Here is a 27,039-nt window from a genome sequence, read left to right on the forward strand (position 1 = left end):
CCTCAGCCTTCCAAGTAGCTGGAACTACAGGCACGCCTACCACACTCGGCTAATTTTTTATTTATTGTAGAGATGAGGTCTCGCCAAGTTGCCCGGGTGGATCTCGAGCCCTTGGGCTCAGGTAATCCACTCACCTCAACCTCCCAAAGCGCTGGGATTACAGACTGAGCCACCGAGCTCGGCTCACACTTAGCTTTTTAAGTTGGTTGAATGCTTGCGAGGATCGTTAGATGTGTCTTCGGGGAAGAGCAGAGTGGGCACAGCTGTGGGTTCTCTGTTGCCGTGTGTGGGAGTGGCATAAGGAAAGAAGTGGGACACTGTTCCTGACAGAATGTCATCTGTGAGGCTTGTAGGAGATTGGCATTTCTAAACCATCCATGTGAGAAACAGTATATACCTTTTGAATTTGAATATGCAAGATTGTGGCCTGTATTTTTGTCTTTCTCTTGAATTGTTAAATTTTTAAAGGTTAAACTTTCTTTTTCTTTTTCCTTTTATTTTTTGAGTTGTAGTCTTACTCTGTTGCCCAGGCTGGAGTGCAATGACATGCTCATGGCCACCGCAGCCTCGACCTGCTGGGCTTTAGGTGATCCTTCTGCCTTAGCCTTCCAAGTAGCTGGAAATACAGGCATTCACTATCATGCCCAGCTAATTTTTTTTTTTTTAATTTGTTATAGAGACAAGATCTCAACCATTGTTGCACAGGCTGGTCTTGAACCTGTGGGCCTAGGCAATTCTCTTACCTCGGCTGCTGAAACTACTGGGATTACAGGCTTGAGCCATCGTGCCTGGCCTAAAGGTTAACTTTAAATAAACTCAGTCATTTTTGAAAGTACATACTTTAAAATTCTCTATTACAAGTAATTGGCTATAGTTCTTGTGTCAAAGCATTGAGCAAACTGCAGAATATTACTTGATGAAAATCTTTCATTAATTTAACTCTTAATTATTCTGCCTAATCTAGGTAGAGCTGAAGGAGTTTAAGGAAATAATAAGTGATTTGAAGATGAGGGCTTACATCCCCCTGCTGAAGACAGTATTTGGTAGGAAATTGTTCAGTGGCATTGATGAACACATGTGTGAATGGCTCATCTGCAAACATAATCATTGTTAAGTTCATTGCACATGGTGTTTTAGGGAGTGGCCACTTTTCTGCCTGTGTGACTGTAGTAATGATGGAAGATAGCAGGTCTGGGCCTGTAGAACCGAGTTCTGGTGCTGCCTCTCAGCTAAATGATGGGTGATCTTCAGCATGTCAAAAAAGTGGCTTTAAAAAACACTACAGTATCTAGTCATATGGCCAGCTTTAACATTTTTTAAATGTCTCATTGCTATTTTTATAGTAGCCTTTATTTGTTTATGAATTACTAAAAGCATTTCACAATGTGTGAGGACTTTCCAGGCAGAAGATGGAGAAAGGGTGCTCTGCTGAGAAAGTCGTGCGGGTTCTTTGGCCTGAGTGTTGAGTGAGCTGTGTGTGTGGCAGGAGGCGAGGGAGGGTGACGGCCAAGGACAGGTTGTTGATCCACTGCAGGTGGAAGGTGGCACAGTGCAGCAGGGAGCTCTTAGACTGTTTCTGCACTAACCTGACAGTAGGTGACTAGACCTGGAACTCAGTTCGTGGTCGTGGAGGGATACCTGCAAGGAAGAGTGAGAAGTTTGGATGACTGAATTTCTGGCAGGAGAGGGATGCGTCCAGGATGACTCCTGGGCAGGGCCTTAAACATGGGGTGAAAGGCATGGCTTCTTCCTGGACTTCAACTTGGCTGCCTTTTATAGTACATAGAGATGACAATATAGTGTAACGTGACACTTGTCCAGCCTTGTCATAGCAATGCCTAATTTTCTTGCTTTAAAAAAAAGAATGCACTCTCTGAATTTGTAGCACTTAGAAAGTGCTGCAACTGGTAAATCAAGATCTGAGAATATCTAGAAATTTTGAAAAGTATGAAAATGCTAGCTCTAACTCCACATCATTATTAAAAAATTTAAGTTGTGTGACTTATTCTTAAAAACAGTAATTGAAACAGATAAAACTTCCCCTAAGAAATAATTGTATAAAAAAAACAATTTTATGCAACTGAAGGAATGGACTCTGTATTAAATATTTCCAAAGAGTTCCTGAGACCAAAATTGGTGGCCCTTCTTTTCCAGCCTCTGGAACCCCAAAGGTCTTGAAGCCAGTCCTGAAAGGCTTGCTCCCATGCAAGAAATCCTGGTGGCTTTTGAGAGGAAGATAGAGAACTATTCTGGAAAATTCCAAGTGGTAGTAGAGGTGAGTCACTGACATGAAGCATTTATCCAGGGACTACCAGTATTCATCTCTCTTTTCAAATAAGAGGTTTTTTTTTTAAAAAAACATATATACATTCAACTGAATATAAGATTTTCAGTTGAAACTCTTACTCTCTGTGTTTTAACGATTTTAATGAATAGAAAATAATAGAGCAAGTAGTTAACCCCCTCCCACACAAATACATTAAAATTTTATGAAACTTTCAGTCTTCAGCAACAATAGTATTTCTATAAGAACATGATGATACTGGGAAAACGCGTGCCTTTTTATGCTTTGAATGTATTTTGAGTGTAAGATCTTTTGGATGAGATTTAAACACATACATTTGATTTGATTCATAATCTTTTGATTCATCAGAAGACTTTGTTCTTGATAAGAAGAGGAAGTCCCTCTGCTCTGTTCGCGTGCTGCTTGGACACCCTACCTAAGCTCCCTCTAGATTATTTTATCTAGAAACAATGAAGGATTAATATAGCCCCCACTCTAATTATTTTCCTCAGTTTTTCAGAACAGAAAATATATGGACATGTGCATACCTTAAAGGGTCCTAAAGTGCCAAGTGATAACTCTGCCTTCCATTTTTGGTCTCAGTCATCCAGTGTCCCTCCACTGATGCACCCATATTGATCAATTACTTGTATATTGTTCCTGAAACATTTTATGTATATATATACAAACATATAGATGGTATACATTTTTATATTATTACACAAAGTCTTTTGATCTGGAGGTAAGATTCTTATTTCCCTCAATCTGTTCTCCAGAAAATTGGGTGCGGAGTTTTATTTTTAAATAGTTTTTACCTTTCTTTCTCCAGATTAAACATGGATGTGTAGCACCTTCTGCTAAACACTGTTTAAGATTCGATTTATTGTTTTAACATCTTGCAGTTTTGCCATTGAGAATTTAGAAGTCCTGATTGTAACCTAATCATTTGCAATATTTGCTATTCTATTATTTATTCCTCTTACTATTTAAAACAACCCGTAAACCCTAAAGGACAAGCAGTACACATACACACATATTTGCGAAAACTATGCTGATAGCTCCTGAAATAGCACATTGGTTTTTCTTTGAGTGACTGCTAAGCAAGTGGTTCCCAGTGTCCGAGGGACAGAGTGCAGTAGACATGGCAGGGAGAGGAGGGAGGTTCTGGGAGAAAGGGAGTTGCACGAGAAGGGAAGGCCCAGCCCCAGCTCATCTGCACTTAGTGGACATGGCTCTTGGGCCAGTGGCCTGTGTTGGCTTTAGTTAAGCCAGGACAGATAGAAGCCACCTAGAGAGCTCTGTTTTCCAAGATTTTGAGAGATTAAAGCAAAGGATATATCTGGCAAGTCCTGGGCTCAGAGGAATGAATTACTAACTTGGAATTTCTGGTGGCTTGTCAGTTATTTTGTCTTTTATTTTGTTTAATTATTGTTTCTTGATACTGATGATGACTTAGACCTGGGCACATTTTGTTTCTATCTGCTTCTGCTCCCTTTGATCTGCACATGTTTATTCTGGGACTCTGTTTTCAGTGAGACTGTGGTGTGCTGCTTAGTTGCCGTTTGTCTCTGCAGAGGCTCTCTTGACAGAAAACAGGGATTTTTTTTTTAAACATACATAGTGCTGTTAGATAAAATGATTAACATTTTCTATTACATTTCTTTGCCTTCTTACTGATTCTGCCTATTTTCTTTTTATCTATTGCAACTTTGTGTTATATTTGTTCGTTTTTTAGGTATGTTTTAGTGTATTAAATTAAAATGAATATGATAAGCAGATGTCAATTAAAACTTTACATTGACAACCTCAGTTCTCTTCTATTTCTATAAAATATAAAAAACAGAACTGTTTATAAAATAGATTTTTTTGTTTTGTTTTGATGCTAAAACTGGCATTGGGTGAAATGTTTTTGTATTTAGGAAGTTTCAATAGAAATGTTTCATCTATATTAGCTTGTGATGACAGTATGTTATGCTGTAGGTAATTTCCAGCAATTTAAATCGTAGTTTAAAAAATGGACTCCCAAGGACGTATGGGGCTATGGGCTGGTGGCATTCTGTGCACTGGGTTACGTGGAGACGCTAAAATACAGTGAGGATTGATGAAGGCAAAGCACCTTGAATAGCAGGTTTTAGGATCTGAAGTGTGGTCTATGATACTATTCCAGGTGAAGCCTTCCTTCATATTAATAGTTATGGTGATGAGTTTGGATGAAGAAGACTTAATCAAAAAAGTGAAATATAAAATTAATGTTTCTAGGAACATAATGTGTTAAATGAGAACAGACTGAATTTAATGGGAAAAGTGAATAACATTAATTTAAAAATATGTTATACCTACTAGCATTTACTGTAATGATGAAGTACATAGATCACTTATTCCTTAGTATGCTAATATATTTTTCTTAAAGTAAAAATGAATATTGACTTTGCATATTTAATATATTCTTACAGTCATTTCTTTGTCAAGAGTATCAATACATTTTCTGCTCATTGAATGCTTGACTATTTTATTTTAATTTTGAGGTGAACTATAGTTTATTAGATAAATAAATATCTATTTAAAAAATATTTTGTGAGGGGAGATGAAAAATCACCTATCTGGCAACATGTCACTAGTTGGGTGACAAGTATATCTAAAGCCAAGACTTCATCATCACTATACAATTCATCCATGAAATAAAAAACCATTTGCACTTCTAAGGCTATTGAAATAACAATAAAGAAAGAAAACATTAAAAAAATATGTTTAACAGAAACTTAAGTAATTAAGAGCCCTCTCCTTCCCCTTGTCATACTTGAAATATGAGAGAAAGAGAAAAAAATATTGACAGGGTATAAAATTTTTTATAAAAGCCAAAGAATTTTTAAAATTGCTAAGATCTTTGAATTTTTAATAGTTTGATAACCTTGCCAGCATCCTTCTGTGGAGAAGTAAAAACAGGCTTAGAAAAGCATTTCAGAATGATGTGAAGTACTCAGTACCCAGACAGTATGTGGGGTTGGCTTGGCTCCCAGCAACGAAGTGGGAGAGGCTCAGGTAGCTAGTTCATTACCCATAACTCAAATCTCCTACTGGCTACAACAATTAAAAATACAAAGCTTAGGCTTTTTTTTCAGAGAAGTAGATGCCATTAATTTTTCCATCTTTTTGCTACCAGTCTGCTTGACCCAGCCTAGAACAGTGAACGAATAATTGCTGAACAATAAACAACTGAAATTTTCCTTCTGTTGGTGCATTTGCTATAGCATTTTGAATGAGAGAACCTAAAAGAAAAGGAAGAGTGTTTTCATAATAGGATTGGTGTTTTAAGACTGGAAGCAACACTTGTAGTATCTTCTGTCTTGGGGTGAAATTTCCTAGATATTCACTTGGCCAGCTGCTGTGTGGAGAGCAGGGTTGGGCAGGAAGGAACTGGATCCTGGTCTCTGCCCTGTCCCTGGCTCATTGTGTTATCCAGCAGAAACATCATGTCACCTCTTTGTGCCTCAGTTTCCTCATCTGTACAGTGAAAATCAGGCCTCTAAAGCAAAAGGCCTGGTGTTTGTCAGCCCTGCAGGCTATAGTTCCTGTCCCATCAAATGAAGCTGGAGGTGTCCAGATTATTGCTGTGTGATGTTGGTCCTGTCAAGAGTTGAGTCATGGAGGCTAGTAGCCTCTTAGACCTGTTATCTGGTGTCTTAGAGATTCAGTTTCTTTTCCTGTAAATTAGGGTAATAATGTCTGTCTCAGAGTTGTTTTGAAATGTGAAATGGCAAATCTTTATGAAGTATTAAGGCTGATGCGGGTTGCTGTGGCTGTTAGGCCATTTTTATCACTTTCTGTTGCTGGTTATTGGGTAGAGTTTGCTCTTTGCGGTTAGTGGAGGTTGCTTTCCTGGGTGTCCTGTGGATCTGGACCTGCATTGTCCACATCCCTGAGGACAGTTGGCTTGTACCGTACTCCTTGTCACCTCCTAGAATGCAGCCCTAGCCCTGGCTTTTTCTGTCCCCACTGCTCAGCTTTTTGTCCCCACCCAGCATTCCTCTGCTGAAGTCTTCCAGCCTTCCCTCTCCAGTCTGATTTTAGAGACCTGTACACTAAGTTCACCAGCATCCTCTCACAAACTGTTTATTTATTTATTTGTTATTTTAGAGTTGTGGGGTACAAGTGAGGGTTAACTACATAAAGTAAGCTGCATGCAGGTGAAGTTTGGACTTCTAACTCAGCAGTATCTTCTTTATTCCCCTAAAATGATCTTGACAGCTATGATGGCACCAAATCCTCGTTTCACCCTGTGGACACACATAGGTGCCACGCTAGCCATGGCATGGCAGGGCCCCCTGAGGTACTGCGCTGTTCACCATTCCCCACTTCAGCCTGTTCTGCTTCTATTAGTGATGGATGATGTTGCTAGAGCAGTGTTTCATTGTGTGGTATAAAGTGCATGTATGCCTGACTCTGAATTATTTTTTATTTTGCCAGAATAAAAAATATAGTGACCTACATTAAATAAATGTGTACAGTTGTAGTTACTGAATATGAGGTTGCTAACTGTAAGTTGCATACTCATTTTATGCACCAATAAGAAAAATATCCGTCAGTTGTTAGACACCATCAGTTATAAGGCATATTCCTATTTCAAAGGACTTAAAGTATGAACAACTGTAAATGAGGATTGATGAGATGTGTGTATCTCATATTAGGTATCACATACTGTTTTTCTTACATGTGTATTGTAGATACTGTTTTCAGTCTTCTGTTAAGATTTTTGGGTACTCTTGCTTGACAGAAACTTTCCAAATTTTCTTGCTGTTGCAGTTTCAGTGAACTTGCAGATACTGTGCTAAGAGGCATGTTTTCCTTGATCTGGTTCTTTCCAAATGTTTAGTGTCTTTGATTGGATCCACTGATACCTATCTCAGCTTGCACATTTCTATTATGGCACAGACGCAGCATCGTCTGAGTGCTTGAGGTGGAAGATGTACTTTTTGTTTTCAGGAAGAGGGAGCTGTATTGAATGCTTCTCAGTTCCTCTCACCACACAGAACTGCTCACACAAACTTCTTAGCCCAGTATTCACCACAACATTGTAGAGCCCTCTAATTGTCTATCCATCTTTTACAGTTTTTTTCATCTTACACTGTTTTGAAGCTTAAGTTTATTTTGCCTTAGCTTCTATTTCATCTTTAGAGCTAGATGACAAACACCCCCATGACTTCACGTTCTCATGGTCTCTAGAGGAATTCCTGAGAAATCTAGTTTATGCTGAGAGAATGCTTATGTTGGTAAGGATATTTCACTGAAACTACAACTCAGAAATGAGCAGGTATTGGTATTTAATCAGAATTGGTATTGGGTATTGGTATTTAATCAGAAATGAGCGGGTATTGGTATTTAATATTCAGAAGTGAATGAATATGGGAATTTAATTGATACCCAGAAGGGAGTGTGTATTGGAACTTAATGAATATTCAGAAGTGAGTGTGTTTTGAAATTTAATAAATACCCAGAAGTGAGTATGTTTTGGAATTTAATCAGTATCCAGAAGTGAGTGTGCATTAAAATATAAGACTCAGTTGGGAGGAGAGCCATGATATTTTTTGTTTGAGGGAAGATGTTCTGTGTACATTTGAGGCTGCATCACAAGGTAGATAGCAGGTAATGTGTGAAACCTGGGTACTCTTCTCTGGGGTATAGGGGTGTGTTTCTGGTAAGTCAGGGAAAAAAGAAATTATAAAAACTGTTTTCTCTCCCATTTAAAACAAGCTAAAGAACTCAAGCTCTATGTAAATGATGTAACATTATAGCATTTTGTTTGTAAATCTTACATTTAGTTTCTAATGGAGTATCAAGGAAGTACTGTTTGGCTAGTCAGTACTCATAGATGATATTGCAACTTAATTAAACTGGTTGAAATGATTATCAAATCGTTTTATTCCTTCTGAGCAGTGGTTTTCACCCTATGGAGTTCATAGATTTTAGGGAGGAGGTTCTATGAACTTTTGCACTTGTGTGTGAAATTTGGCCATTAGGCACAGTTTCTTTGGTTCTGTAGGGAAATCCTTCATAGGGGGTTAATAGTTCCAAATAAATTAATTTAATGCCAAAAAGTTCTAGATCAGCACTGTTTCTCTTCTGGCTAGCCTTAATTGTGATCTTGATTATAAATCATTAGAATCCCAGGGTATTTTGAAACTCATTACAAAGAAAACTTGATTTTGAATTCTTAGCCTTGGAAATGTTAGCATTGTTTAAGTGGTATATTTTTAAAAATAGTAATACTGCCTACAAACTATCAGAGAATTCACTTTTAGGAATTAGCGTGTGTAAAGGTATTTTCACAGAAACAGGCACTTAGAAAACTATGGAGCCACATGTGTTGATAAATTAAGGATTCAAAATGTGTTTCTGTTTTGAGCTTTAGTAATTAATTTCATAGTTGTGATTTAAATTATTTTTCTAAGGGAAAGAATATATATTGGAAATAATAAATGTTACTCGATAGTTATTATGTTGTATGTATACGTATGTGTATGTCGAAATTACTTTTTAATGTTAATGTAAATAATGAAAATACATGATTTTTTTTAATTTTAGTGCATGCAAGATATGGGAAATACTAAAGCAAGACTACTCTATGAAGCCAATCTTCCAGAGAACTTTCGAAGACCACAGACAGATCAGTATCCTTTAAAACTTATTTTTTGGGTATAAAAAGAATTAACTCATTTTTGCAGCTCATATTTTATCTGTTAGTATTTAGAAGATTTGAACTGTATCACACTATTGCTTATTAAGTATAGAAATTGATTTTCCCTGAGCTGTGCTTCATATATGGTAGGTTTTTAGTAGGAATCTGGTAATACAGGATATACCCAGTATTTTAACATAATTATGGATGGTCTTCAATTTACAAGGATGGTTTGACTTGATAATGTTTTGACTTTACAGTGGTACAAAAGCAATATGCATTCAGTAGAAACTGTATCTCGAGTACCCATGCAGCCATTCTGTTTTTCACTTTCAGAGCAGTATTTAATAAATTGCATGAGATATTCAACACCGTATGGGAGGGGATCTCTCTTTAAAAAAACTGTTTATTAAAAATTATATATTTATTCTTATATGTTTAAACTTTAGTCACCTTCAAAGTATTCTCTGTTTGATGCAATATACCTATTGAGATGCTTTTACCACTGCTCAAAACAGTTTTTGAACTTGTCAGTTTTGATGCCTTTTAGTGCTCCTGCTATTTTTTGTTTCACCTATTCCTTGTTGGCCAAACGTTTCCCTTTGAGGCCTTTTTTTATCTGGGGACGCAAGAAAAAAGTTTCGGGAATGGAGATCAGGTGAATAGGGAGGGTGAGACACAGGGGTCATGCTGTTTTTGGACAAAAACTGCTGAACACTCAGTAAATCACCTATTATGAAATAGGTAAATGCATTGAAAGACTCAAAAAAAAAAATTTCAGTGAAGCAGAACACAGCCTCCTACAATAATGCTAGCTGGTACACTGATGCCAGTGGGTTCCTAGAACATTTATCTAACACGGGAAGCCTGTTCTACAAGGGGTGTGCCCTCTACAAGAAAATTCTGGGTCTTCTTTGTATTATAAAATAGACATTTTTTGGTTCCCTTTGTATTATAAAATAGACTTAGAGTTAGATGACTTTGCCCAACTGTAGGATACTGTGTTCTTAGGTTAGACTAAGTTAGGATGTTTGGTAGGCTAGATATGTTAAAAGCATTTCTGGTTTAAGATACTTCCAAATTACAATGGGTTTATTGGGACCTAACCCCACTGTAAGTCGAGAATCACCCGTAGTGCTAGGTGTGCAGTGCTGTGACTGGTTCTTGATAGATCTCCACCACTTGACTGGATAATGTATGCTGTTTATTATTTTAGCCTGTAGTGAGAGATTTGATTTGTGAGCATCTGAAAGTTTGTCAAATCATTTCCATAAGTTTTTGATCCCCTTTACGTTTGATAACCATATTTATGTGAAACATTGTGGCTTTTAAAAGATGAATTACATATTTAGTGTAAATGCTGAATAATTTTTGCTAATATTGACAACTGACATTCTGTCTCTGTTGTAGGCTGCACAGCTATTTGCTTTACAAATCTGCTTTTATAAATGGGTAAAATATTTTCCCATGTGTATTTTAGTCAGTATGTTTTTCAGATTTTTTTTTTTTTTTTTTGAGTTGGAGTCTCACTCTGTCACCCAGACTGGAGTGCAGTGGCTGCTCCCGGCCACTGCAGCCTCGACCTGCTGGGCTCCGGCGATCCTTCCGCCTCAGCCTTCCGAGTAGCCGGAATTACTGGCATGTGCTACCATGCCCGGCTGATTTTTTTAATTAATTGTAGAGATGAGGTCTCGCCAAGTTGCCCAGACGGGTCTCGAACCCACAGGCTGAGGCAGTTCACTCACCTCAACCTCCCAAGGTGTGAGATTACAGGCTGAGCCACTGAGCCCGAGGTCTCGCCAAGTTGCCTGGGCTGGTCTTGAACCTGTGGGATCAGACAATCCACTCACCTCAGCCTGCCAAAGTGCTAGGATTACAGACTGAACCACTGAACCCAGCTTATAGGATTTCTTAAATTTGTTTAATTTTGTAAAAAATGGTTCATCACAATTGTGCTGCTTTATATATAAGATCTAATTAGTTGTAGGTATTTGGATTCTCTCCAAAGGTAACATTTGTGTTTTTGACAGTAAAATTTTTGTTTGTTTGTTTATTTATTTTTATTTTTTGAGTTAGAGTCTCACTCTGTTGCCCAGGCTGGAGTACAGTGGCACACTCGTGGCCACCCCAGCGTCGACCTGCTGGGCTCAGGCGATCCTTCCACCTCAGTCTTCCAAGTGACTGGAACTACAGATGTGTGCTACCACACCCAGCTAATTTTTTGGTTTATTGTAGAGATGAGGTCTCACCAAGTTGCCCAGGCTGTTCTTGAACCCGCGGGCTCAGGCAGTCCCCTCATCTTGGCCTCCCAAAGTGCTGGGATTACAGGCTTGAGCCACCGCACCCAGCCAAAAATGTATTTTCTTAAGGATCAATTATATATTTTCTGTAGAGCAAAACAATTTGTATGGACAGTGGGAAAAATAGAATCTTTTCTCACAGAGATATAGACCATTATATATTTATTTTCATATTTGCACAGAAACCTTTGGCCTTTTCTATTTCTGCTCCACTCCTTTCTCTGATTTTTGACAATCTTATCTCCAAGACTGCTTTTGCTTTAGAAAGATTTTAGGGTAAGAGTGTAGGTGTGTTTTAGATATAAAAAATTGTGTGAGCAAAGGTGAGGAAGCATGACATTCTGAGGTTTTAAGGTGACAAGACTTAAGTTTTGTGAAACTGGTGGCAATAGAAGCTTCAAAGTTATTTTGGTTCAGATTGTGAGGGACAGTGTTATGTAGACTGGTGTGCTCTCATTTCATCAGCCAGTGTTAGAAACCCATGAAGGGTTTTGGCACAGGAGAAACATTAGGAATGCTAACTTCTACCATAGAAAGACAGTTGGAGGTGGCAGGAGACCTTGCAGAGTACTAGTGCAGGCCACAGGTGACAGTGATGGAGTCTCCTGAGACTATAGCATCGGGAATTCTAGTGCAGCCCTCAGATGACAGTGATGGAGTTTCCTGAAATGGTAGCATCAGGAATAGTAGTGCAGCCCACAGGTGACAGTGACAGAGTCTCTTGAGACAGTGGCATCAGGAATACTAGTGTAACCCACAGGTGACAGTGACGGAGCCTCCTGAGACAGTGCAAAGATGACAGTGCAAAGACAGTGGAGACAGTGGCATCAGTAATACCAGTGAAGCCCCCGGGTGACAGTGATTGACTCTCAGGGGACAGAGGCATCAGGAATGAGCAGAAGGGAGTTGGAGAGATTAGAAAGAGTTTGGAGACACAGGAGGACTTGGTGAAGATGGGTCTTGATTCTGAGGAAGACTCTGAGCTGACCCAGAGTTCTAGCTTGGGTGATTGTAAAGATAATTAGAAGAGGAGGAATTCCTTACAGCTCAGGATGGAGGGTTAGGAGTGACAGGTACTGAGCCAACTTTATTATTGGGGCAGACTGCAGTGTCTGCTCCACATACACATGGGGTCACCCCATTGTAGCTGGGAAGCTGAGCCTGCACCCTGGAGGAGGCAGGAGATGCAGTCTGGGGCGTCCTTCAGCTCTTGGGTCATGTTGACCTGTGGCCACAATTTCTGTTCTATCATGATGTTTATTGAGATACTGAAGAATGAGGATCTCCAACTGCATCCGAGGGACTATATGTGGTGGCAGGGAGTACAGCCTGGCCATGCACCATGTTCTGGGGCCACTGCCCACTGCTTGCTGGCTGCAGTATTTTCTTCGTCCATTTTCTGCTCCCCACCCACAAACCCCCTTTTCCTGGCAGTGTGTGTATGGAGGGGAGGGATGTTGGGTTGGGATGGGGTCTGTGGGCATCTCTTGAATATCACAGGGCAAATTACTGGAGGTTCTGGAAAGTTTCGGTTTTATTCATGTGGCACCTTATGGATGAAAGCAGCTTCCAAGTTATTGAATGTATTACCCTGATTCCATGTTGCTTTCAAATATGCCTGAGAGACATTCACAGAAGGACAGCATCAAGCTTCCTGGTGACCTTATTTGTTGAACTTTTCTGTGCACCATTTTGAGTCAGTGATAGGAATACTATTTCTTAAGTAATTACCCTCAATTTTACGATGAGCCCTAGAGTACAAAGGGTGAATAAGGTAGTGCATTATTAGTTCTAGGATCTTGGCTGATGTATTTTAAGATATTTGGTCCTTATCTGAACATTTCAAGAAAGGTGAGGTTTTTATAGTGAGTTGTTTGGTGTCTGGCATTGGTAAATTCTTGACCTTGGCAAGTGAAGATGTGATTTTGGCAGCAAGAGCTGCAGTAGCTTTGCTTACTGAGGGTTTGCCTCATGCCATTCCCTGGGCTTGGCATTTTATATCCATGTCTTTGTCAATTTGTAGAATAACTCAGCGAGAGAGAGCATAGTGTTTTCCTGTGGGAGGTAGGAAGGGTGAGATGTTTAAAGATCTATTAAGAAGCTTCCCAGAGTCTCTAGTTTTCCCTCCTGTGTGGGGGCACTGGAATATTATCTGACGGTGGTCATCTGAGTAAAATCGGTGCCACACTTGAGTCTTGATTGCTGTTAATAAACATAGATAGGCTTGTAGCTTGGCACTCTTTGCACCTAGGTAAAGATTTCAAGTTTTTACTACCTAATAGGTGCCTAATAGACTTTTGGATTAAGTGTACATTTACTGTTGCCTCAAGTGTGCTCATTTGAGTTTTCAAACTAAATGTTGCTTCAAGAGCATTTACAAACTATGGTCATATTTATATGAGGTGTTGACCTTTTTTTTTTTTTTTTGGAGTTGGAGTTTCACTCCGTTGCCCAGACTGGAGTGCAGTGGACGCTCCCGGCCACCGCAGCCTCGACCCGCTGGGCTCTGGCGATCCTTCCACCTCAGCCTTCCGAGTAGCCGGAATTATAGGCGCGCGCTACCACACCCGGCTGATTTTTGATTTATTGTAGAGATGAGGTCTCACCAAGTTGCCCAGGCCGGTCTCGAACCCTCGGGCTCAGGCAATCCACTCACCTTGGCCTGCCAAAGCACAGGTTTACAGGCTGAGCCACCGAGCCCGACCATGTGTTGATCTTTATTCACATAATTATTGGGACTGCTTAAAGGGAGACTTTGTCTAAACATGTTTGAAATAGATGACTATTTTGTGAAGAGTCTAAGATGACAACTCTTGGACCATGAAACTAGCCCCCATATCTAATGTAACACCATTGCCTTTAAAAAATTACCTTAGGTGTTACAACACTCTATTTTTCTTCTTTTAATGATGAAACACTGTGATTTGGAGATTTTATAGGGGAAACTATTTATTTTATTTTATTTTATTTTTTTGAGTTGGAGTCTTACTCTGTTACCTAGGCTGGAGGGCAGTGACATACGGCCATCGCAGCCTCAGCCTGCTGGGCTCTGGCGATCCTTCTGTCTCAGCCTTCCAGGTAGCTGGAACTACAGGTATGAGCCACTACGCCCAGCTAATTTTTTGATTTATTGTAGAGGTGATGTCTCACCAAGATGGTTTCGAACCAGTGAGCTCAGGCAATCCTCTCACCTTAGCTTCCCAAAGTGCTGGGATTATAGGCGTGAGCCACCATGCCTGGCTAGGGGAAGCTTTTTTTTGTTTGTTTTTTGAGTTGGTGTCTCACTGTTGCCCAGTCTGCTCCCAGCCACCGCAGCCTCGACCTGCTGGACTCTGGCGGTCCTTCTGCCTCAGCCTTCCAAGTAGCTGGAACTACAGGTGCGCGCTACCACGCCCGGCTAGTTTTGGATTTATTGTAGAGATGAGGTCTCGCTAAGTTGCCCAGGCTGGTCTTGAACCCGCGGCTCAGGCAATCCTCTCACTTCGGCCTCCCAAAGTGCGGGATTATAGGCTGAGCCACTGAGCTCGACTGGGGAAGCTATTTTAAAAACTAGTCTCCCTCCCTCTTTCCCTGTCTACCTCCCTTTTATCCATCCATCATTCTAAAGCTCATTGCTCTTTGGAAATCCTAACATGTCTGTACTTTTATAGATAAAAATGTAGTTGTTTTATCCCTATAGGCAAGTAAAACCAAACTAACTTAAACTCATATAATATTGGACCTCATTGCATTCTTAACAAGATTTTCACTTTTTAAAAGCTTTGTAATTTACAAAAGTTATGCAGAAGCTGCTATGAAAGTGTAATTTCTCATGTGGGTTGTGGTTAATTATGGGCTGCATGTGCTGGTGCATGACAAATGATAAAGCTTTACATTAAGCTTTTCATTATTAGGATATTTCATCTTATCTAAAAACTTTAATTACTTCAGTTCCATGAGATCTATTGTGCTCCAGAGCTAATCACCAGTTCCTCTCCTTTGAGCTTTTCAGAGTTTTACTGCTGTCAGTGCTGTGTGTCTGGAACTGGAAGATTTTGTTCTTTGGGAGTAGATACTAATTTAATTGTCTTTCAAGTGGTATCTTTAAAGAAAGGGAAAAAATCTTAAAATACAAATACATGTCAAAAGTACAACTACAAAAGCATGTAGTTTTGAAAATTTGGGGGCTTGTATAGTACCAATTGTGAGTTTGGGGACAGGAGAATTAGGGATGCTGTACTGATAGGCACAGAGAAGATTCTGGAATACTTGGATATTGTTTATTTACTAAATCCCGATTAGCCACCTAAACTTGAATTGTCATTCATATATTTCTTATCAGATTCCCTGAAAATATTATTGTTCAATTTCACGTTTTTTTGGTTGTGTTATTGGACTACACCAGTATCACCAAGTCCTTAGGTTTCCAGTAACTTCTGGATACTAGAACATGAAGTATTTCCTGATCTCGCATCCATTGGTTATTTTGTTGGAGGTTCACGTTGACTCCTCTCTTTAAGCTGGATGATGTGTGAGCCGTCTCAGCCCTTAGCACAGTCAGTGCTATTTTCCCTTCCCACCATGGGCTCTGTCTTCTAAAATATTTGCCTCTTTTAATACCTTTATAATAAGACCTAAAACTTAGGTAACACTGTGTGCCATGCACTGTTTTTGGATCTTTATTCACATGAGCTTATTTCATTCTTATGATAATTCTGAGATGAGTACTGGTGTTATCCCATTACACAGATGATAAAACTGGGCACTTAAGGCATATAAAATTAAAACTAACTGCATATATTAAATACTTATTGTTTGTTAGATACTGTACTAATTGCTTTATATATATTAATCCCCAAACTCTTGATAACCTTGTAAGGTGAGTATTGCTGTCTTTTTTACAAACCATTGTGGGTTCAATAGATTAGCTATTTCAAGGTCAGAGTAACTTTTCAAGGTCAGAGTAACTGCCAGTGAAATAATAAGTGCGTACTGGTGCCAGAAATTAGGCTGTACGTTGCAGACTATATTCTTTGGGAATTAGGTACTAATGTGAGCATATAATGCAAAATTATGGTCCAAATTTTCCTGTGAAAATCCTCCAGGTTGTCTAGAATGACAGTTTATAGACCAGAGTCCCTCTACTCGTTCACCTTGGCATTGGAACAGAATTCAGGACTCAGTAACCACAGGCCCATGAACCAGCTGCCTGTTTCTGTCAGTAAGGCTTTATCCGAACCCAGCTGTGCATGTGCATTTGTGAACATGCTGTGGCTGCTTTGGGGAGCAATAGAAGGGCAGTTGAGTAAAGGAAACATACACTAGCTGTCCTATAGAGCCTCACACACGTACTCTGTGGCCCTTTAAGAAAGAGGTTGCCAGCCTCTAGAATAATTCCTTGTTTCTTTAGGTACAGTGAGGTATTGGCTTGTGTTTGGGACCTTCTACAAAAATCTGTGAGGCCCATCTGAGACTTTCTTGCCTGAGAGACCTGTAGGAACTAGGGGCAGCCAAAGATTTGTTTGACAGATCACAGTTCTTCCTTGGGTGGTGCCCGTAGAACTTAAAAATTCATTTTGTACTGTGCTTTGATTGCCTTTTAAAAGGTATGAAAAGTGATGTTTTATAGTAATAGTTAGGAAGGTTCTGGTAAATTCTGCCCTAATGCTTTATGTTTATATCCGTGAAAAACAATATGTACCAACATACTGACTTTAGCCTTGTATAATTTTTTTTTTTAATTGTGTACTTCTTAGATAATTTCTGAAAGGGTTTCTTATCATAAGCAGAAATCAAATTCTCAACTACATTTAAATCATTTATGTAAAATATATTAAGTATAAATTAAGATCTCACTAATACCTGTTATTTATTGAAAATTCAAAGCAACATACCATTTTACCAGATGTTTTCCTTTCTTTTCTTTTTTTTGAAACCAGGTTTTATTAAGAGGACAGAAAAGCTCCCACAGTGGGAAGGGGACCCAAGGGTGTTTCCCAGTATTGTTTTCAACTCCAGAAAACCATATACTTAAAATATTTACCTTTTTCAAATTCTGTATTTATAAAACCATCATAGTTTTTAATGTAGGCACACGTTGATTTTATTGTGTTTTTGCAGACAGCATTTTTTTACAAATTGAAGGTTTGTGGCAACCTTATGTTGAGCAAGTCTGTGGTGCCATTTTTTCCAGCAGCATGTGCTCACTTTGTGTCTTCATGTCACGTTTCGGTAATTCTCATAATATTTCAAATCCCTCATTATTATTATATTCATTATGGTAATCTGTGATCAGTGATTTTTGATGTTACTGTTGTAATTTTTTCAAGGTGCCACCAACCACATCCATGTAAGGTGGTAAACTTAATCAATAAATGTTGTATGTGCCCTGATTGTTCCACTGATGGGCTATTCCGCATCTCTCTCCCTCTCTTCTGGTCTCCCTATTTTCTGAGACACAATAATACTGAAATTAGGCCAGCTGATCACCCTACAGTGGCCTCTAAGTGTTCAAGTAAAAGAAAGTGTCTACACCTCTCGCTTTAAATCAAAAGTTAGAAATGATCAAGTTTTGTGAGGAAGGGTGTCAAAAGTGGAGACAGGCTGAATGAAAGCTGGGCCTTTTGTGCCAGTTAGCCAAGTTGTGAGTGCAAGGGAAAAGTTCTTGAAGGAAATGAGAAGTGCTACTCCAGTGAACCCATGCATGATAAGCAAACAGGTTTGTTGCTGATATGGAGAAAGTGTAAGTGGCCTAGATAGAAGATCCAACCAGCCATGACATTCATCTAAGCCAAAGCCTAATTCAGAGCAAGGCCCTAACTCTCTTCAGTTCTGTGAAGACTGAGAGGGATGAGAAAGTTGCAGAAGAAAGATTGGAAGCTAGCAGAAGTTGGTTCATGAGGCTTAAGGGAAGATACTGTCTTCGTAACATAAAAGTGCAGATGAAACAGCAAGTGCTGATGGAGAAGCTGCAACAAATTCTGTAGAAGATCTAGCTGAGATTACTGATTTTCAGTGTAGATGAAATAACCTTCTATGGGAAGGAGATGCCATTTAGGACTTTCATAGGTAGAGAGAAGTCAGTGCCTGGCTTCAAAGTTTCAAAGGACAGGCTGACTTTCTTGTTAGGGGCTAATACAGCTGGTGACTTCAAGTTGAAGCCAGTTTTCATTTACCATTCTAAAAAGCCCAGGCCCTTGGGAATTATGCAAAATCTCTTCTGCCTGTGATTTACAAATGGGATAGCAAAGCCTGGATGACACCATAAATGTTGACAGCATGGTTTACTGAATAAGTCCACTGTTGAGATCTATGGTTTAGGGGAAAAGGTTCTTTTCAAAATATTAGCCTCACTGGCAATGCATCTGGTCACCTAAGAGCTCTGATGGAGAAGTACAAGGAGATGAATGGTGCTTTCATGCCTACTATTACAACATTTGTTCTGCAGCCTATGGATCAAGGTGTCATTCTGACCTTCAGGTCTTATTTAAGAAGCACATTTCATAAGGCTATATGTGGCACATGTTGTGCTTCCTTTGATGAATCTGGGCAAGTAAATTGAAAACCTTCTGGAAAGGACTCACCATTCCAGAGTCAGTAAGAACATTTATGATTCATGGAAGGAGGTCAGAGTGTCAGCATTAACAAGAGTTTGGAAGAAGTTGATTCCAACCCTCATGGATGACTTTGAGGGACTCAAGACTTTAGTGCAGGAAGTCACCATAGATGTGGTAGAAATAGCAAGAGAACTAGAATGAGAAGTGGAGCCTGAAGATATGACTGAATTGCTGCAACTTCGTGATCAAACTTGAACAAATGAGGAGTTGGTTCTAATGGAAGAGCAATGAAAATAGTTTCTTGAGATGGCATCTACTCCTGGTGAAGATGCTGTGAACATTGTTGAAATGACAACAAAGGATTTAGAGAATTCATAAACTTACTTGATAAAGTAATGGCAAGGTTTGAGAGGACTGACTCTAATTTTGAAAGGAGTTCCACTGTGAGTAAAATGCTGTTATATGGCATCATATGCTACAGAGTAGTCTTTTGTGAAAGGAAGAGTCAGTTACAGCAAACTTCATTGTTGTCTTATTTTAAGAAATCTCCACAGCCACCTCAACCTTCAGCAACCACCATGCTGATAAGTTAACACTCATCAACATCGAGGGAAGACCCTCCACCAGCAAAAATGGCTAGGACTTACCGAAGAGAAGATGATTATTAGCATATTTTTAAGCAATGAAGTATGTTTTAATTAAGGTATCTGCTTTTTCCCCCCCAGATATACTGCTGTTGCATACTTAGTGGACCACAGTATGGTGTAAACATAACTTTTATATTCACGGAGAAACCAGAAAATTCTCCAAGACTACCTTGAAAATGAAGGAACCCTTTAAATTTGTTAGTCTTCTTCAGATTTAAAGGGTTTATTCTCATTAGCAGAGATTAACTCATTGACTCACAAGTACCCTCATCCTGAAACACGAGATATCACACTTTCTTGGTTTCAAATCAAAACTGTCCCTTGTACGGTAGAATGCCAGAGAACCTTCTTAAACTTTCTGTGGCTCAGTTTTTAGTTGTGAAATGGCCTCTATCTCATAGGTTGTTAAGAGGAAGAAAGGAGATGATATACAATGCCTTTCCCTTACTCAGGTGGTGGGTAGCTTGTCCTTGAAACAGTGGCTAGCCATCGTTGTTACTTAATCAATGGGATGTTGAGATTTCCTGTTCCTCTTGATGTCCCTGGTGCCCTTTGAGTACTTTCATAATGCTCCAGTTCTTTTAATATCCACTATGTAACATATGTCCTCATTTAATGCCTTTAATGGGTTCTTAGCAACTGCAACTTGGAAGCAAAATGACAAATAGTGAGGCCAATTTTCCCATAGGCTACTGGATAGAAACAAGATTTAAGTTCCCATGGCATATTTCTGGTCACAATAACATCACCCTATTTCTAAATATAGGCCCCAGACACTTCTAATATTAAATACTGAAATAAATGTGAGCAATACATACATTAGGAACAACGAATAACAACAGTTAAGAAAATGACCCCATTTTTAGTGAATCAGTGAATGACGAGGGTCACAATGGTGGTGTTTAAATCGAGTAATAGACGTTTGTGAAGTGAGAACTGTGAGGAATCTTCCACCACCACAGAGTTGAGAAACAAGAACATGCACATGTGCTGGGCTTGTGTGTGCCGTTGTGGCACATCATTTATTGTCACATATTTGAATGATTGGCTGTCACATACTTGAGGGATTTTTGTGTTACAATAATTTGCATTCGTTCACTCATCTTCCACCCCACTTACTCTTGTGTAGGGCGGTGAGTGGCCATAGCCCATTCCAGTAACTCAGGATGCAAGGACAAGATGTCATTCCACTGCCTGTGACATACACATCACTAACTCAGATGGGGACCATTGCAACATGGTAATAAATTGAACATGCACATCTTTGGGTTGTGGACTGAGACTGAAACTCAGGCAGACGTGGGAAGAACACGTCGACTCCACATGGGCGGTGGTCCTGGCCAGGAAGCAGCCTTTCCCTCATCAACGTTATAATGAAACAACATTGTTCTAGGACCTGTTTTGTGGCCTGTCAACCCTTTCTATTATCTGTTGCCTTAACCGTCATTTTAGAAGGCTCTTTTTCACTTAAAATTGAGGACTTACTGAGTGACATGGTTTGTTTTACTGTACAGGTAACTTCTTTTTAACAGAATGTCATCTGAACCTGGGAATCCACAGAGACTGACTTTCAGTGTCATGGTGTGGCTTTCATCTGTGTTTGTTTTATGTATTAAAAAAAAGTATTACAGAAAGTCCACAGGTTTTACCTGACTACCAAAGGGGATCTTGGCACTAAAAAGGTTGAGAATCCCCAATGGAAGAATTCCCCTGTAGCGGAACATGATGAGTTGCTGATTGTCATACAGCTCTAAACACTCATCCCACTGTGAATGCTCACTGTCAACAGGTGCAGTGAGCCCAGCCAACTTCTAGAAGTTAAACATGACTAATCTTAGTTTGAGATTCTTGACTTCTCTATTTCTCAACTTTGCAAAGAAAAAATTGGCCACAATTCTAATACACGAAGAATTCTATGTGATATGCCCAGAGAAAACATGCATAGTGGAAGAGAACATAGATATTGGAGTCACAACTTGCTAATCTTTCCAAATTGTTGGTTCTTCATTTATGATGTGAAAACTATAGTGTGCATATGACCGGGTTGTGGGAGGAGATACAAAGGACACAAAATATATACAGTGTATAGCACCCAGTGTCTGGTTTATTGTGGGTACTTGCATGGACATTAGTTTCTTTTTTTTTTTTCTTCTTTTATTTTTTGAGTTGGAGTCTCACTCCGTCACCCTGACTGGAGTGCAGTGGCATGTTCCCGGCCACTGCAGCCTCGACCTGCTGGGCTCCGGCAATCCTTCCGCCTCAGCCTTCCAAGTAGCCGGAACTACAGGTGCGCGCTACCACGCCCGGCTAATTTTTTGATTTATTGTAGAGATGAGGTCTCGCCAAGTTGCCCAGGCGGGTCTCGAACCTGCGGGCTCAGGCAGTCCACTCACCTCAGCCTCCCAAAGGCGCGGGATTACAGGCTGAGCCACCGAGCCCGACTTGACATTAGTTTCTTTACTTACAACGGAAACTCAAAATGAACCTGAATTGAATTGAAGTTTGGTGGTAGGAGTGATGGTTGTGGTGGAGGTATAGGACTTAAGACTTGTAGTCATTTTCTTTTCTTTCTAGAATTGGGTTGGGTGGTTTTTGTTGAGTGGAAAATTTCTTGAAAAGAGGTAGACTTCTTTGAGAGAAAGTTGTTGCAGAAATAGTGTGAGAGAAAGCACAGGCTGAGATGTAGAAACACTACCATTGGAGTCTAGGCATTGTGAAGAGTGAATAAAGGAAATTGTACTATCACTGGACTCATGCTTTTCCTTAAGTTATCTGTTTTCAGAGCAGTGGAATTTTTCATCAGAGATAAATATGAAAAGAAGAAATACTACGATAAAAATGCTATAGCTATTACAAATGTAAGTAAAAACTTCATCTCTCATCAATTGGCGTTTGTTGAATAGGTCTCAAACTTTTAACATGCAGTACAGCTCAATTTTTTATTGAAAAACATACTAGTTACATATGTTTAAATATTCAAATATTGGAAATGTTTTAGTTGCACAGCAGAACTTTTGATTTGGAAAGGAGCACATTCTAAATGAGTATAATAAATACTTACCTGGCATTTAATTAAGTTAATTTTATGAAATTTGCAAAAAGATAAAGCCACTAATTGAAAAAAGTGGGAGATAAAATTATTTTGGTGGATTCTGGAAATGTATGAAAAAGAAACAAGGCAAATTAGTGTTGTTTAGGCTTTCTTTGGTTAGTCTGTGGAGACGTAAACACATAGCCCAGGAGTATCGTAAAGCATGTACACTGGTTGTTAGCCAGCATTTGGGTACTCCTAATGGTTGGTACCTTCCTGTAGTAATCAGGTAGTCATGCACCCTGGAACAGTGTTTCATTCAGTGACAGTCTGCACATACAACAGGGGTCCTGTAAGATTATAATACTGTATTTTTACTGAACTCTAGATTTAGGTATATTTAACATACAGATACTTACCATTATGCTGCAACTGCTGACAGTATTCAGTAAAATCATGTGTTGTACAGGTGTACAGCAGCCCAGGTATGTGGTAGGCTCTGCTATCTAGGAGTGCTCTGTGATGTTCTCACAATGATGAAATCACCTAATGATGCATTTCTCAGAACGATCCCCATTGTTGAAAGACACAGGACTATATGTTATATCAGATGTTTCTTTTTAGTTTTTTTTCCGGATTAAATTTTTCCATACCAGTTAATTATAGTCTAAGGCTAATTGCCTTTATTGTTGAAATCATTTTTTGGCCTTTGATTTCTAGATTAATAAGCAAGCTATAAACCAGTTAATCTTGTGATGAAGTCATCTGTCAAGAATTTTTGAGATAATAGTTTTCGACTCATTTTTTAATCTAAACTGGGTTTTCCTTTTTGGTCCATATGGAGAAGCAATCTACCAAAAAATCAATCAAATACTAACAAAGTAAGGATATTTTAATACATTATCTTTGACCATGAGAATACCTTATTTAAAAAGGTTTAAAGTGTCATTAATGCATATTTTAGAGCAAAGATATTCTTGTGTGTAGAGTTGGAGCTACGTTTACAGTGGGTGTAAGAGAGGAAGTCTGCTGGAAGATTAATAAAGATTGACACTATTGAGAATGATATTTATAATGTTCATAAAATTAAGACTGTTGTAAGTATTAGGGGGAAAAGGACTAATTTTAAAATGTATTTTGTGTTTTCATACGAATTGTTAAGAAATAATTTTAGCATTTTTTTATAAAACATACTGCTTTATATTAAACTCTCTCTCTTTTTTTTTTTTTTTTTTTTGAGAAAGCAGGATTTATTGAGAGGACAGAAAAGCTCCTACAGCGGGAGGGGTCCTGAAGGGGTTGCCCTTAAACTCTCTTAAAAAAAAAATCCTGGTGTTTTTGTTGTATTTCATTATATTTATATTTATAGTATTTTTTTCTTCTTGGCAATAATTAGGAAATTATTTTTATGTAGTAATGTGTAAGTCTTATTTTTTGAATGATAGCTGTTTTTATGGAAATGGGATTTTTTTCCTCCTTAGATGTGATAATGGTATGCTTCATTGTGAGAATGTCTTCATCATAGGAGATGTGTGTCGTAATAAAATGTTTAAAGATTAAGTGTCATAATATCTAACATTCATTTTTAAAAGGTTCAGTGAACCCAACCAGGTTTCTGTGTGTGTCTGTAGAGAGAAAGAGAACAAACATGGCATAATGTTAACATTTTATGAATGTTAGTGATGTTTATGGAAGTATTTATTCTACAATTTCTTTCATTTTTTTGTAGGCTTGAAAGTAAAACTTTCAAGGTAAAATTATACTTTTAAGTTTATATTACTAATGAAATGAAAATTTAGAAAAATTCAGAAAAATCACATTAACACAAGGAAATATGTAGTCCACCTGTCTTTATAAGCAAAATAATTATTAAAAATACAAGTTTATGTTATACCAAGTTTAACATATGTTTTCCTCTTTCATAGTGAACAATGTGCAAGTAACTACTCTCATATTTTAGAGAATGACATATTTTGATCCAATGTTTTGTCTTCAGTAATAGCTCATAGTGTCTTAGGACTCACAAACAAAGAACAAGACCATTGCTTTTAAACAGGTTTCCCACAGTAGAGATAGACAGGTTTAAAAAAGAAATGTGACATAAGATAAAATATATCTAAGGTATTTAAGAAATACTGTGGTACTTAAGGGGATAGCGAAGGCCAAACATTTATCATTTCTTTGTGCTGTGAACATTCAACATCTTTGAGTTTTTTGAAAGTATGTGCTAAATCATTAACCATATTCATTCTACAGTGCTGCTGAAAACTGGAAAGTATTCCTCCCATCTAGCTGTAACCTTGTATCTGTTAACCAGTCTCTCCCTCTCCTCTCCTTTCCTTATCTTTCTCAGCCTTTAATGACCACAGTTTTAGTTTTGCTTCTCTCCCACATATGAAAACGTGGTGTTTGTCTTTCTGTGCCTAACTAAATTAACATAATGGCCTCCGAATTCATTCATGTTGTGGTGAATGATAGTATTTCATTCGTTTTTTGTTTTTTTTTAATGACTGAATAGTATTCCACTGGGTATATGGACTACATTTTACAAATCTGTGCTCTATTGATGGACAGTTAGGTTGATTTCATATCTTGGTTATTGTAACTAAAGCTGCAGTAAACATGGTACTGCATGTATCTCTTCAGTATACTAATTTTTCTTTCCTGTGGATAAATACTCAGTAGTGGGATTTCTGGATTGTATGGTATTTCTATTTTTAATTTTTTGAGAAATCTTTATACTGTTTTCCATAATGGCTGTACTAATTTGCATTCCGAACAATAGTGTATCAGAATTCCATTTTCTCCACATCATTTTCAGCAGCTGTTATCTTTTAACTTTTTAATAATAACCATACTGTCTGGGGCAAGGTGATATCTCATTGTGGTGTTGATTTGCATTTCCTTGGTAATGATTGATGTTGAGCATTTTTTCATGTACTTTTTGGCCATTTGTGTATCTTCTTTTGAGAAGTGTCTATTCATTTCCTTTGCCCATTTTTAAATTGGGCTTTTTCCTTTTTTTGCTGTTGAGTTCCTTGTATATTCTGGATGTTAGTCCCTTTTCAGATGAGTGGTTTGCTAATATTTTTACCCAGTCTACAGATTGTCATTTCATACTGTTGTTTTCTTTGCTGGGCATATACTTTTTAGTTTGAAATAACCGCATTTGTGTATTTTTGGTTTTGTTGCCTATGCTTTTGAAGGGTTGTCCATAAAATCTTTGCTTAAGCCAATGTCTTAAAAGCTTCTCCTGTTTTTTCTTCTAGTAATTGTATAGTTTTTAAGTCTTCCGCTTAACTTTAACTTGTTAATCCATTTTGTGTTGGTTTTTATATATGGTGAAAGATAGGAGTCTAGTTTTATTAGTTTTGTTGTTCCACATATGGATATCCAATGTTCCCAGCACCATTTATTGAAGAGGGTATTCTGTCTTCAGTGTATGTTCTTGGTGCCTTTGTCAAAAATCAATTGGTTGTAAATATGTGGATTTATTTCTGTGTTCTTTCTTCTCTTCCATTGGCCTATGTGTCTGTTTTTATTCCAGTACTATACTATTTTGGTTATTATAATTTTGTAGCATATTTTGAAGTCAAGTAGTGTGATGCCTTCAGCTTTGTTCTCTTTGCTCAATATGGCTTTGCTATTCGTGGTCTTTTGTGGTTCCATACAGATTTTAGGATTTTTTTGTTCCATTTCTGTGAATAATGTCATTGATAGGAATTGCATTGAATCTGTAGATTGCTTTGGGTAGTATGGTCATTTTAAAAACATTAATTCTTCCAGTCCAGAGAATGAGATGTGTTTTTATTGTGATCTCTTCTCTCTCTTTTTCTCTTCTCTTCTCTTCCCCTTCCCCTTCTCCTTTCCTTCCCTACCCTTTCCTTCCCCTTCCCTACCCTTTCCTTCCCCTTCTCTTTCCCTTTCCTTTCCCTTTCTTTTCAAGTTGGAGTCTCACTCTGGTGCCCAGGCTGTAGTGCAGGGGCATGATTACAGCTCTATGCAGCCTTGACCTCCTGGGCTCAGGCAATCCTCCTGCCTTAACCTCCCAAGTAGCTGGGACTATAGACACACACCACTCTTTCAGGCTAATTTTTAAAATTTTTTGTGGGGTCAGGGTCTTGCTTTGTTGCCTTGGCTGTTTGCGAACTCCTGGGCTCAAGCAATTCTCCCAACTTGGACTTTCAAAGTGCTGGGATTACAGGCATGAGCCTCTGTGTTTGACTCTTTAGTTTTTTTCATCAGTGTGTTACAGTTTTCATTGTAAATGTCTTTTACTTCCTTGGTTAAATTTATTACTAGATTGATTTTTTTTTGTATCTATTGTAAATGAAATTGCTTTCTTGATTTCTTTTCCAGCTAGTTTGTTTTTGGTGTATAGAAACACTACTGGTTTTTGCATGTTGGTTTTGTAACCTGCAACTTCACTGAATTTGTTTATTTGGACAAGTTTTTGATGAAACTTTTAGTTTTTTCTGTATATAAAATCATGTCATCTGCATATAGGGACAGTTTTACTTTGTTTTTTTTCTATTTGTATGTTCTTTATTTTTTTCTTCTGACTAATTG

General features: G+C 38.4%; 1 protein-coding gene across 1 annotated transcript in view; it reads left to right on the forward strand.

Annotated features, from left to right (window-relative positions):
* SMAP1 (small ArfGAP 1) overlaps window positions 1-27,039 on the forward strand; it is a 153,138-nt gene that overhangs the window by 61,343 nt on the left and 64,756 nt on the right. Inside the window, exons 6-7 of the mRNA XM_021714256.1 lie at window positions 8,864-8,949; window positions 22,222-22,297. Coding sequence (XP_021569931.1) covers window positions 8,864-8,949; window positions 22,222-22,297 — 162 coding nt within the window. The remainder of the gene's footprint in view (window positions 1-8,863; window positions 8,950-22,221; window positions 22,298-27,039) is intronic.

Source organism: Carlito syrichta, unplaced genomic scaffold (genome assembly GCF_000164805.1).
Source record: "Carlito syrichta isolate Samal-C Ts95f unplaced genomic scaffold, Tarsius_syrichta-2.0.1 Scaffold305546, whole genome shotgun sequence".
NCBI classification, from domain to species: Eukaryota; Metazoa; Chordata; class Mammalia; order Primates; family Tarsiidae; genus Carlito; species Carlito syrichta.